The sequence below is a fragment of the Amblyomma mixtum genome, chromosome 10 (assembly GCF_055824585.1).
Source record: "Amblyomma mixtum isolate Tamu chromosome 10, ASM5582458v1, whole genome shotgun sequence".
Taxonomy (NCBI): domain Eukaryota; kingdom Metazoa; phylum Arthropoda; class Arachnida; order Ixodida; family Ixodidae; genus Amblyomma; species Amblyomma mixtum.
The window spans coordinates 57,008,561-57,021,597 of NC_143021.1; the positions used below are offsets into that span (position 1 = coordinate 57,008,561).

Sequence of the window (13,037 nt, forward strand, 5' to 3'; positions counted from 1 at the left end):
GGAGATAAAGACAGAAGGAGAACACAGTGGAAAAGGTAAAAAAAAAACGAAGATAAAATGCGGCCATGAAATGGGTACTAAGGATGCAATGGCGAGTAATGATGTAAGCTATGGAATGATGTAGTGCATAGTCCGTCAAATGGGCTGACGAAGTTCACTGCATGAAGAATGCATGAAGGTAACGTGCAAGTGAATTTAAAGCTTATCGAGATGTCCAATGTCTTTTAAATATGTGAATAGAAAGTTCATTGCTAGTCTCTGTTGCCTAAGGCAGGCTAAGGGACCTAAAACTTTGTCCATTGTTAGGGGCACTGAGCAGAGCTTCTGCATGCAATGTTCATAGTACGCACGCTCGTTAGCATACGCAGGGCACTCAAGCAAGATATGCTCCACAGTTTCTATCGCGGCACAGTTGTCACAGTGCGGACTGTTCATTTGTCTAAAACGGTATCGTAAGCCGTTTGTATATGCAGCATTCAAACGAAGTCGATGATAAAGTGTTTCCAGATGTGGAGAAATTCTGGATGAGAGTCTTGATCTAAGATGTGGGTCGATAGATTGAAGAAATTGGTACTGATGTGTCGGCAAACTCCAAAGCCGATACGTTTCTTCGGAAGCAAAACCTTTAGCCATCTGGGACGCATCAGATTTCGTGAAAAAAGTTCTAATGTATCTCCGATGTTGATGGCCCTTACGGGCCGCTTCATCTGCCTTTTCATTAGCCTGAATGCCACAGTGAGCAGGTACCGATTGAAATGTTATGCAGTGGCCTGCGGCAATCGCTAAATGATGTAGATATCCGATGTCCAGGGAAACTGGCTGGTGATTCGTTTTCTTCAGCAAGTTGGCCAGGATCTGCAGAGATGCTTTCGAATCGGTGAAAATAACCCAACGGCCGGCGGTTCGGCGCAGGATGTAAGAAACAGCTTCCTTAATGTCGTGAAGCTCAGCTGTCGTAGAGGATGTCCTCCGCTGCAGCCGGTAAGAAAGAGCATGGCCTGTTGAGGGCACATAAAGGCCACATGAAGAGGTTTCTTTAGTAGTTGAACCATCGGTGAAGATATGGGTGTGCTGCCTATATTCCTCCGTTAAGTAAGTGAGAGTAGTTTGCAGAAGCGCTGCCTGTGGCATGCGGCTCATTGCATTCACGCCTGGAACAAACTTCTTCACCTTTAGAGGAGAGAGTGTCCATGGAGGAAAGGCCAGAGGTAGTAGTTTCTGTGGCTGATTAATAGTAGGGATGGGCAGGAGCTGCACTGCCTGACCAAAGCTACAGTTGCTGTGAGTTAGGTGGACATGGTGCAAGAAGTGCTTCTTCCCTTGAAGAACATGGCGGAGATGGGTACGCATAGAAACCGCTGAGGGCGACTGGTCTTGTGTGTGTGGCTGGCTCCTCCACCACCGCTCGCCGGCGCGACGGCAAGGGGATTGCGTCAGCCATGACGTCGAACCTTTTGGAATGTCGGAGACGTTTCTACGAGATTTTGACAGAGAGGGTGCAGCCTTGCGTGTCCTAAGAAATGCCCTCCCCTTCTTCACTCGCGCGTCGGCGGCCGCGACAGACCAGAAAGATCTGGAACCTCCTGGAAGCCAGTCACAGCGCTTGACCAATAGGGATGCGCGCCCGGCGCGAGCAGGAAAAGTAGGCTGCGCAGCCGATACTGTGTATTTGTGCGCGCCTGCCTTGCCGCGAAGAACGAACAGACGGGGAGCAAGCCTATATAAGAAGGGCGTTCACCGCTTCCGGTCAACTGGAGAACACCGTTTAAGCTTCAGAGAAGCGCGCCCGATCGACTCCCGGGACAACACCACGTGCCCAGGCACTTACCGACGAGGCAGCGCTCGCCAGACTGCGGAACGGTACCGTCGTGAACCTCTGGTCGTTGGACTGTCGCAGTGCCCAGTGAACAAATTGTGTTTTGTTTGTTCGCCTCTCTCTTGTGTAAGTACACTTTAGGTGCAATTCTCTTGTATTGTGGACTCTCTCGAGTGTATCTTTGCACGAGTTGTATTGTTTTGTTAATCACTTTGTACGTGCTTGTACGAGTGATTGTGAAATCCTCTGTGTCGTTTCATTGCTGTATAAAGTTTCTTGGTTGTGAACGTTTCACTCCGACCCATTCTTTGTCTTGCTACCGGCGAAGGCTGGGCACCTAACCATAGAGAAAGATATTGGTAAAGAGCGGACACTCGGCGAAATCTGGCCCCAGGAAATGACGCGCAATTCTCCTCCTCCACTAGATAATCTTCCAACTCCAGGATGGCGCCACCAGTCTCTAAACGCGCGCGCGCGCGCGGGCGGGTAGCCGGCGCGGCGGCTCAGACCCATCCGAGTGGCAGACAACGGAGCATCGTGGGGGCTGTTTTGTGCGCGTGAAAGCGTGCGGCGTATTTGCTCGTGCGGGCAGACCGCAATTTTTTTCGTCTCTCTTGCCCTTCGACGCAGAACTCCTCCTGTTTATGACGGCGGAAAGGTGAGAAATGTTTATTTGTGGAAGTACGCTGTATTGCATGCAATTTAGGCGGCCGCGCCGGCCGCCGTTGCCTGTCTGCAGTTCGTGAAGCGGCGCGCTCGCTCTGTGGCCAGCCGGCTGTTGTTCACGGCATTCTTGCAGTTTGTGACAACGTCAAGGAAGGAATGTTTTGTTTTTGCAAAAGTACGCTACATTTCAAGCACTTTATGCAAAATTACGCTGCATTTCGAGCACTCTAGCTTAGTTCGCCGGCGCAGTTGTGAAGGGCGCGCGCACGCTGTGTCATGCTACGCCGTGGCGGGAGCGGCGGGAGGAATGATGCTGCATGATGCAGCCTCGCCGGTCGGTGCGTAGAAACAAAAAAAAAACCTGCCCACGGCCTGTGGCCCGACGCGCTGTGCCTAGCGGTTAGTTTTGCTTGGTTTCGCGCTTTCTCGGGACGTCACGTTTTTGTATGGCCCCCGACAATATGTAACTTCTTATGGGTGACATTTGTCGGTGTAAGGTTAAAATGTACTTTTTTGAAAGTGGGCGAACGGCGAAGACAACCGTTCCCGCGCAGCAAGTACGGGACCGTAGTTTTCAAGACTGGTGGAAAAAAAAAGATGACGCACGAAAAGCTCAAAAACCTTACTCTTGTAGTACATATGTATGTATGTAGTACGTGTGAAAGAGTCCGTTATCTGCGCTCGTGGAAACGCACATTTCGCCCGTGCATTGACAACACAGGGATGCGCTTTTGAAAACCGGCAAAAAAAGGCAACGCATCGGGCTTTATAAACTCTTAAGAGCTTGAAAACCAAGAACTGTTGCGCCGATAGTTTAATTTTTCTATGCTTCTTAAAACATACGTTGCACCCGTGTATTTCTCAGAGCTCCTAACACATTGTGTACTTCTGGTTCGTAGTCCGTGTTGTGGCCGTCTTTGTACGAAATATTCTCGAACAAACCGCGTACTCTGCTGTCCACCTAGATTTTAGAAGGTAGACAATAACGTCGGGGAATGTAGAAATGCTTGCAAAAAGCTGATTGGTATCTGCCGTGTAGTACGGTATGTGTATTGTACTTTGCGCAACGACGTTCAGCACGCGAGTTTCGCAAAAACATGTTTACTCCGCTCGTAATTTCGTTCCCTCGCCGCTTTCGCACCTTTTCACTGTTTACAGAGTTACAATATAAGGTGACTGAGAATGACCATACTTGCGAATTTTTCAGGTGATGCCACCCGTCGGCAACACCTGCTGTGTGCCGTGGTGCCGCAACAGGATCACCTTGAGCAGGAGGCCAGGAACCATCTTCCGCATCCAACGGCTTTGTTTATGTTGCACAAAATAAATGTTCTCATTTCACTCAAAACCTGGTGTCTTTTGTGGAGTGCTAATATTTGGCAAAGGCTGTGATGCAGCTGCGTTCATGGCTGGTCAAAAGCACTCGAAATCTATTTAATTATACGCTGCCAACGGCGCAGCGGGGCGCGGCGTATACTAACATTCAAACCGCGCGCCCCGGAACCGGAAGTCGTCCCAGGCAGCGAGGCGCAGCGCATGCAGCCATTCAAACTGCGCGCGTTGAAACCGAAACCGGATGTTATGAGACTCCGCCCGCTTGGTGCGCTGCAGTCAAATGGGCCGCTGGACCCTATGGGAGTGTCCGCTCTTTACCAATATCTTTCTCTATGACCTAACGACCAAACCTCTTATCACTTGGTAGCTGGTCTCCGCTGAGCTTGCCACGCTGAGTCGATGGCGTCTTCTTTGTTTCTGAGACCGCTACGTAGTTATCTGCGATAAAGAAAGCCTCATGTGTACCTTTTTTCCGAGCTCCAAAGAAAGTATGCGAGATATAACAAATCACGTGCCTAGCGCCTTCGCGCACCACGATTGTGCTGCTCTAAATCCTGGCTTAAGCGGACGATATCACCTGCTGGCAAGGCGCGACGACCTCATTGCTTCGGCAGGCCGTTAAGTCGACGGTGGTCGCGACGCCTGCGCGAGCCAGTCTGCAAGCGTGACGGTGCAAGTTGCGCCACAACCACCGTCGACATTTCGGCTGCCGGAGCAATGAGGTCGCCACGCCTTGGCAGCAGGTGATTTCGTTCACTCAAGCCAGGATTTAGAGCAGCACAATCATGGTGCGGGAACGCGCTAGTCTTGTGATTTTTTTTTAGTATTTCACGGTCTTTTTTGAAGCTCGTAAAAACGATACACGTGAGGCTTTCTTTTTCGCAAATAAATACAATAGGGGTCTCTGAAGGATGCCCTCCAACTTTGATATTCACATTTGCTGTTTAAAGTCAATATTTACGCGTTTAGAAAAATTATCCTAATTGCTAATTAAGTGCAAAACAGAAAATTCAGGGGACACCTTGACTGTCTAAAGTGGGTAGAGGCGGAAGCGTTTCCCGCACCACCTTCGCTGTTTCTGTGGCACTGGTGGCGTCACATATAATTGAGTACTAATTACGAAGGGATGACAAATCACTAATTAATGGTTAATTACTGATTAATGCCTGAATACTAATTAACTGCTAATTAATGACGCTCAAGCTTCACCTTTAGGAGTGGAACGCGACAGCGCGTTGTAGCGCTGCCAGGGACTCCACGGAACGCCACCACCCGTTCGGCGCGATGCCTTGCCCTTTGAACGCAACGCTTTTGGAGGAAAGGAAATGGCGCAGTAATTCTCTGTCATCTCGGTGGACACCTGAACCGCACCGTAGAGGAAGGGAGGAAGTGGTAGTGAAAGAAGATAGATAAAGAGGAGCCGTAATGAAGAAAATGAAAATTGTATTTGAGGAAAGGGAATTACGCAGTAACTGTCTCGGGTGCCGCCGCGGTGGCTCAGTGGTTATGGTGCTCGGCTGCTGACCCGAAAGACGCGGGTTCGATCCCGGCCAAGGCGGCTCAATTTCTTTGGAGGAGAAATTCTAGAGGCCCGTGTACTGTGCGGTGTCAGTGCACGTTAAAGAACCCCAGGTGGTCGAAATTTCCGAAGCCCTCCACTACGGCGTCTCTCATATCCTTAGTCGCTTTGGGACGTTAAACCCCATAAACCAACCAACCAGCAGTAACTGTCTCACAAAATTCAGGGGGCACTTTTTTACCTAAAGTGTGGTCACTGATGTGTGGTTAAGATGTTAAGCTTCGCCGCTGAGTGTGGAACGCGACAGCGTGTTGCAACGCTTGCAAGGAGTCCATAGAACGCCATCGCCCTTTCGGTTCTACGCCTCGCTCGTCGGTAAATTGGTTTTTGAGGAAAGGAAATGTATCTGTCTCTCATTTGTCGGTGGACGCCTAAACCTCGCCGGAAGGGAATGGAGGAGGATGAGAGTGAGTGAAGACACCTTATTCACTAGACGCGCCTTTGTTCATTCCAAACCATCGAGCTGGCATGACCCAGGCTCTCACTGAGTCTTTGTTCCCTACACCATTGTATCGGCAGCCTTATCTGGGGTCTTTGGACATCAGTGTTCTAAAGCGTGTTAGGCGGATGTGTATTCAGGCAGCCGCTAAAACGTTCTTTTTCAAACTACACACAGCGACGCTGCCTGTCAAGACATTTCTTAATGACAAGGGGATGTTTGTACCTTGGAATGTGAATTGCCGTCTGTGTAACGTGCCTGAGACAATTGATCATTGTTTTATCCTGTGCCGTGATGCCATGTTTTTTTGGGACATACTACAACGAACTCTCAAGAAGGACATTGAAATTACACCGTACACTATTAGATTTCTGCCTGTTGACAAAAACTCTGTTGTGCCTTATGATCTGTTTATGTTGATGGGACTATTCAGTCTTTGGAAAAGCCGTATGATGGACAGACATGCCGAGCCACCAAGATCGTCCAAATCTGTGTTTCGAGAACAGTGTGCTTTGGTGAGGAGTGTATATGCTGCACGCGAAGAACCTCCAAGCTGGCTGCCGTGCCTAGATGCATGTGTGTGCCTCCCTGGATTTTGATGTTTTTATGGGGCTGCAGTGCTGAGTTAGGGCAATGGCGGGCTCCTATTAATCAGCCCGGCAACTTGAGACGCGATCCAGTCTGATTGGTTTTCCTCCTTTCTACGGATGTTCTTCCATGCAATAAAGAAAAAAAAAGAGCTGGCATGGCGGAGTGGATAGCATGCTCGTCTCTCACGCCGAAGACCGGGGTTCGAATCCTGAGCTCGACCACTTTCTTAATCGGTTTAATTATTTATATGGCCTGACTAGTAAAGCTAATTAGGCTAATTGGGTAATTAAGCAATTAACTAAGCTCAGTCCCACTTACTTGGAGCATCACTATACGATGTACAATTGGTCCCGTTTGAAATTCGCCCACTGTTACGTCACGACCGTTTCCACCAATTGAAAAGCGTACCATTTTTTGTCGACAACTGCTGCTTACAACGATGAGACATTAAAGGCTTCCGCCTTAAAAATTGTCTATGATGCGCAAGGCTGTTGGTAGGCCCATGTAAGTGGTTTCCCTGGCCTACCTCAAATTTCTTAATCGGTTTTATTTATTAAGGCGAATGCCTTTAATATCTCATCGTTGTAAGCAGCAGTTGTCGACAGAGAATGTCACGCTTTTCAGTTGGCCGAAACGGTCGTGACGTCACAGTGCGCAAATTTCAAACGGGGCCAATTGTACTTTGGCTAGTAACCATGCAACCAATTGAAGGGACCATACAGTGATGCTCCAAGTAAGTGGGACGGAGCTTAGTTAATTGCTTAATTACCCAATTACCCTAATTAACTTCTTCAGTAAGGCCATATAAATAAATAAACCTAGAAAGAAATTGGTCGAGCTCGGGAATCGAACCCCGGTCTTCGGAGTGCGAGACGAGCATGCTATCCACTCCGCCATGCCAGCTCGATGGTTTGGAATGAACAAAGGCACGTCTAGTGAATACGGTGTCTTCGCTCACTGCCCTCCTCCCTTCCCTTCCGGCGAGGTTTAGGTGTCCACCGAGATATGAGAGAGAAATACATTGCCTTTCCTCAAAAACCAATTTACCGACGAGCGAGGCGTAGAACCGAATGGGCGATGGCGTTCTATGGACTCCCTTGCAGCGTTGCAAGACGCTCTCGCGTTCCACTCTTAGAGGCGAAGTTTAACATCTTAACCACACATCAGTGACCACACTTTAGGTCGAAAAGTGCAACCCCCTCCCCCTGAATTTTGACGGGTGTCCACCGAGATATGTGAGACAGTTACTGCGTAATTTTCTTTCCTCAAATACAATTTTCATTTTCTTCATTACGGGCCATCTTAGTCTTTCTTCTTTCACTCCCACTTCCTCCGTTCCTCTACGGTGCGGTTCAGGTGTCCACCGAGATGACAGAGATTTACTGCGCCATTTCCTTTCCTCAAAAACCGTTGCGTTGAAACGGCAAGGCATCGCGCCGAACGGGTGGTGGCGTTCCGTGCACTCCCTGGCAGCGCTACAACACGCTGTCGCGTTCCACTCCTAAAGGCGAAGCTTAAGCTTAGGCTTAATTAGCAGTTAATTAGTATTCAGGCATTAATCAGTAATTAACCATTAATTAGTGATTTGTCATCACTTAGTAATTAGTACTCAATTACATATGACGCCACCGGTGCCACAGAAACAGCAAAGGTGGTGCGGAAAACGCTTCCGCCTCTACCCACTTTAGACAGTCAAAGTGCCCCCTGAATGTTTTATATGGCCTGACTAGTAAAGCTAATTAGGCTAATTGGGTAATTAAGCAATTAACTAAGCTCAGTCCCACTTACTTGGAGCATCACTATACGATCCATTCAATTGGTTGCATGGTTACTAGCCAAAGTACAATTGGTCCCGTTTGAAATTCGCCCACTGTGACGTCATGACCGTTTCCACCAATTGAAAAGCGTGACATTTTCTGTCGACAACTGCTGCTTACAACGATGAGACATTAAAGGCTTCCGCCTTAAAAATTGTCTATGATGCGCAAGGCTGTTGGTAGGCCCATGTAAGTGGTTTCCCTGGCCTACCTCAAATATTTTATCTTTTAACCCTTGGCTAAATTTAGCATGGACACCCTGTATAGACAGCTCAAAATACCTCTACAGCTCTCGCTGCATGTGGCGCTACCTATCAGTCACTACCCTTGTACCCCGAAAGACGCGAATTCGATCCCGGCCGCGGTGGTTGAATTTCTATGCAGCCGAAATTCTAGAGGCCCGTGTACTGTACGTGTCAGTGAACGTTGAAGAACCCCAGGTTGTTGAAATTTCCGGAGTCCTTCACTACGGCGTCCCTCATAGCCTGGGTTGCTCTGGGACGCTAAACCCCATAAACCAAACCAAACCAAACCAAACTACCCTTGTGCCTTTTATGCTTAGACAGCACTGAGTACTCAGAGTAAACACAGGCGCGGTGTGCTGAGCGAAGTACGTACCCTCAATATCCACAATCTTTTGGCAATTCATTCTTTTGTTTATTACATTTAGCACCGCAGAGTAACTCGCAGCGACAATAATTTTCAAGATTTTGGGTGCGGTGGTGTACCAACATTTTCAGCGGCCATATCACTAGCACAGCTGCTGCGAGCGCGTCGCAACCACCTTCTCCAATTAGTCCTAATTTTGGCAGCGCGAAGGTTATCTGGTGTTACACGAAGTCTTGCTCCCGCCATCTGTTTCACCTTACCTCTACCCTAATTTAGGCGGAGCGATGGCTCTAGCGTCGGGTTAGTTGCGTCGTCTGATTACAATGAAGCTCTGCTCAGGGGGCGCTCCGTACAACGCCCCTCGCAGTAATCAATGCAAAAGCCCTCCTTCATCCTATCGCATTCGGTTAGGTCCGATGCTGTCGTAACAAAGCGGCATTTTTGGCAGGGATGGGCGGTACTCACGGTATTTCCACGGCTCGCTGCAGGACCAGTACGACTGCGAGTGGTTATCATCGTGCTCAGCCGACAGGTGGAAGGTGAAGCACATGGCCTTCCAGTTGGACGTGTACGACAGACGCCACCTGCGTGCCCACAAGCGTCGCTGAGCTTCACCTTCTAATGCCGAAGCATGCACGCGTACGACAGCTGACGAGAAACTCTTCACAGAACAATTTTAAATTGCATAAAAAGCAGCGCAGTCGACGGGACCAAGAAGAGAGAACACACAGAAACAGGCGCTGACTGACAACTGAAAGAAGTTTATTGCAGCAACAGCAATATGTGGAAACCCATCTCGCCCACACGATAAAAAAACATGAAAACATTCAAACTAGGTTACAAGTTTCTACGCAATCAGCCATCGAGAAATCTGATTTCTTTTCTTCTCAAGTTAATAGAAGGAGTGCTGAAGCACTCCTCTCGTGGTTGATGAACGGCATAAGCTTCAAATATTTCACTCTCTCTATCTCTTCTTGGTCCTGTTGGTTCTCTCTTCTTGGTCCCATCTACTGCGCTGTTTTTATTGCAATAATGTACCAACTAGCCGGCTTAATCCTCTCTTGAATTTTAAATTTTGCACCCGTGTAGAAATTGGTCAGACGGGCTAGTTTTTTCTTGTCACTTTGCCCTTGCTTTGATGCCCAAGGAAGCAGCCCATTTAATATTCAGAAATCCCCAATTTCCTAAAAAACCGTGATGAAAACAGCTTCGAGGCTGATCTGTCTATCCCAGTTTTAACCTAAAAGAAATTGATAAAATAAAAAAAGAAAAATTCAATGAAGTATATCAAGTACCGAAGAAAAGACTGCATAGGCGTGGTTACCCGCCGCCGTATAACCAAGCCAGGAGGGCACGTGCAGTGTGGTGTGCTCATGCGCTGGTATGATCGAGGATCTCCACATTGATTTTCAAGCTCAAGCTTCCGGGAGCAGCTGACGTTTGACTAAGGGGTCATTCCATGCGAAACGTATCGAGGTTTGCGCTCGACCCGGGTCAATAAAATTTGTTGCCCTTTATTGAACGGGCGAAAGCAATTGCCCTTAATGACTTTTGCTGGAAAAAATTTTTTAGTCCTGCGACAGCCCTTCGAATTTCTCAGAGGAGTGCAAACGTTGATCTCAATGAAAAAAATTACAAGAAATAAAATATTACTCTTTAGATTGAAAATGTATACAGATAATGAATATGCACTTGGATTTAAATCGCTGAGCCAAAATGTTTGCAGCTTAAAGTTTTCGTGTGGTTTTCTGTCATTAATTTTCCCCAAAAAACACCGTTCTTGCATTTTTTATACTCTTTTGTCGACATTGGCAAGCAACATCACATGTTTCGCCGCTTCTCTATAGTATGTACTGCTTCACTGAATGATCTAAAATATGATGCAACACAGTATATTTCAGAAAAAAAAATACTCCACTAAAAAAAGCGTGCTGTGTAGCTTTTCCGGGCATAAATTTCGTACAGAGGCTTTCCTAGTAAAATATAAATTCTAGGTCATTTGATAGCTAGTTGTGTTGAAATTTCGTTCAGCGTTTTTTATCGGAGCATTTCTGCTTTAAGTGACAAAAATATCTGTGAAGTTCAGCGCTGCACCTCGAGCTATCGTTGCCCCGTACGGCCACTGCACTGCAGCACATTGCCGTGGCAATGGCCTCCGCGGCTAGTACCCAACCCGCTTCAGTAGGGTCAGCAGCTGAGCATCATAACTCCTCAGACAACGCGCTGGGCATTAGAAAGAGAAATTATTTCGTCCATGTCTCAATCATTTATTAATGGTCTGAGCACCTTAAAATATAGTTAGACCCACTGCGCTTGTGTATTATTATAGATATATTTCATCAATCCCTCTTTGATAACTGATTTTATCAATCCTGATGGGTGCACTACTGGGGCCATACACTGTTGATAATGCGAGGCGACAGAATGTTGAAGCGGCAGCATTGGATGCTACAGTGCAAACGCGCTGCGCCAAGGCTCCTCGCTTCGTGCCAGCGGCACACGCACACTATCGTACAGTCGGGGACAAAAGTCCCTGGATCACGTGTTTCTGAAATGACGACGATAGGTATGTTATTAGCCGGCGGCTGGAGATCACACTAGATAAAGTGAAAGTCAAAATTTTGTTCTTTCATCTCCACAAGAGTGGTCTCAAGCCGCCGGCTCATAGCAGAGCTGTCGGCAACATTTGAGAAGCACCTGGTCCAGAGACTTTTGTCCCCGTCTGTACGTCGCGTCGCGAGGAGCATAGCCTCACGTAATTCCCGTTTTATGTTTCGTCTAAATTATACTTACAGCCGGAGGATAAGTGAAATGTGCCGGCTCACCCCCATCACAATTTTTCAAAAGGCCGCAGATTGACTTGCTTTCGTAGGTTCCTGTGTTGTCTCCATAATCACTGCCGAAGCCACGATGTAGCTGATATCTTACTTACACTTAGTGTGAATCAGCAGAAGTGTGAATCAGCAGTTAGATAAAGATAAGGTATTGAAGGTTTTCAGGTACGTCGATGATTTTTTAATCCTTGTAAGTAAAGAGGACACACAGCCCTACTTAGGCACAGTTAACGAGATTTTAGGAATTTTTAGTGAAAACGGAGAAGGATTGGAATTTACACAGGAGCAACCGGAAAATGATAAATTACAGTTTTTAGACCTGGAACTTTCCATAAGCAATGAGAGGATGTGCTGGATATACCACCCTCGTGCCCAGAAGGGATTCTTGTCTTATAAATCGGCGCACTTTAAGACTGTGAAGCGAGCCATTGCCATGTCAGGTTTAAAGGCCGCCATTGCGGAGTCCTGTTGCCATACCATGGAAATAAGCTTCCGGTTTCAGATGCTAAGGCTTCAGGATGCAGGCTTCCCACAGTCTGTCCTGACAAGTGTGGAGGAGTCCCTTCTTCATAGCATAAAAGGCGTGGAACGAAAGCGGCCTAAACTTGTTGAAGAAATAATTATGCCAGAAATGGTTCCCTACTATCACCGCGTTGCCCATAATCTAAAAAAAGTTGCAACTAAGTTTAAGGTTCCAGTAGTATTCTCCGCTCCCTGTAAGCTAGCCTCGTTGTGTCCTCGTGTCAACTCGGAAAAAAAGAGCAGCAAAATCCTGTGGAACCAGACATACACGTAGGTACGTGGAATGCAGTGAAAGGGTTGTATATCAGATCCCACTGACATGTGGAAAAGTGTACGTTGGACAAACGGGGCGGTGCCTGAATGAAAGGTTGAGGGAGCATGAACGTTCGATGGGGACAGGAACAGGTTCGAATCTGCCTCTTCATTGCAAGGACTGTGAACAAAACTCCTGCCGGCCCATTCTTGAAAAAACCGTTGTTTTAGGTAGAGGCCATGATCGAGTGTCCCGTGAATTAAAAGAAGCTTTTCTGATCAGAAAAAAGGGCGCGAATGCTGTTAGCGATGCATCTATCTTCTTGTATAAAACTGAAGAATGCTTTTTAGAAAGGTTTTCCTGAGTACGAGCATGTGTACAGGTTTTTTTTCCCCTGAATGTAATCTCAAGTGTTCAGCGCACAGGCTTTTTATCAGGTTTTTCTTACTTCACGTGTTTTCTTTTACTGCATTTGTTACGTTTTTATACAATATCGTTTTGTTATCATCCTGTTGAATTCCAGTCAGTCATGTTTCTTTGGCCTTATACACCACGTGTCATGCTTTTAATGTTCTT

At 47.3% G+C, this 13,037-nt stretch overlaps 1 protein-coding gene across 1 annotated transcript in view; it reads right to left on the reverse strand.

Annotated features, from left to right (window-relative positions):
• LOC149325863 (uncharacterized) overlaps window positions 1-13,037 on the reverse strand; it is a 267,673-nt gene that overhangs the window by 76,789 nt on the left and 177,847 nt on the right. The window contains exon 16 of the mRNA XM_089562465.1: window positions 9,318-9,436. Coding sequence (XP_089418591.1) covers window positions 9,318-9,436 — 119 coding nt within the window. The remainder of the gene's footprint in view (window positions 1-9,317; window positions 9,437-13,037) is intronic.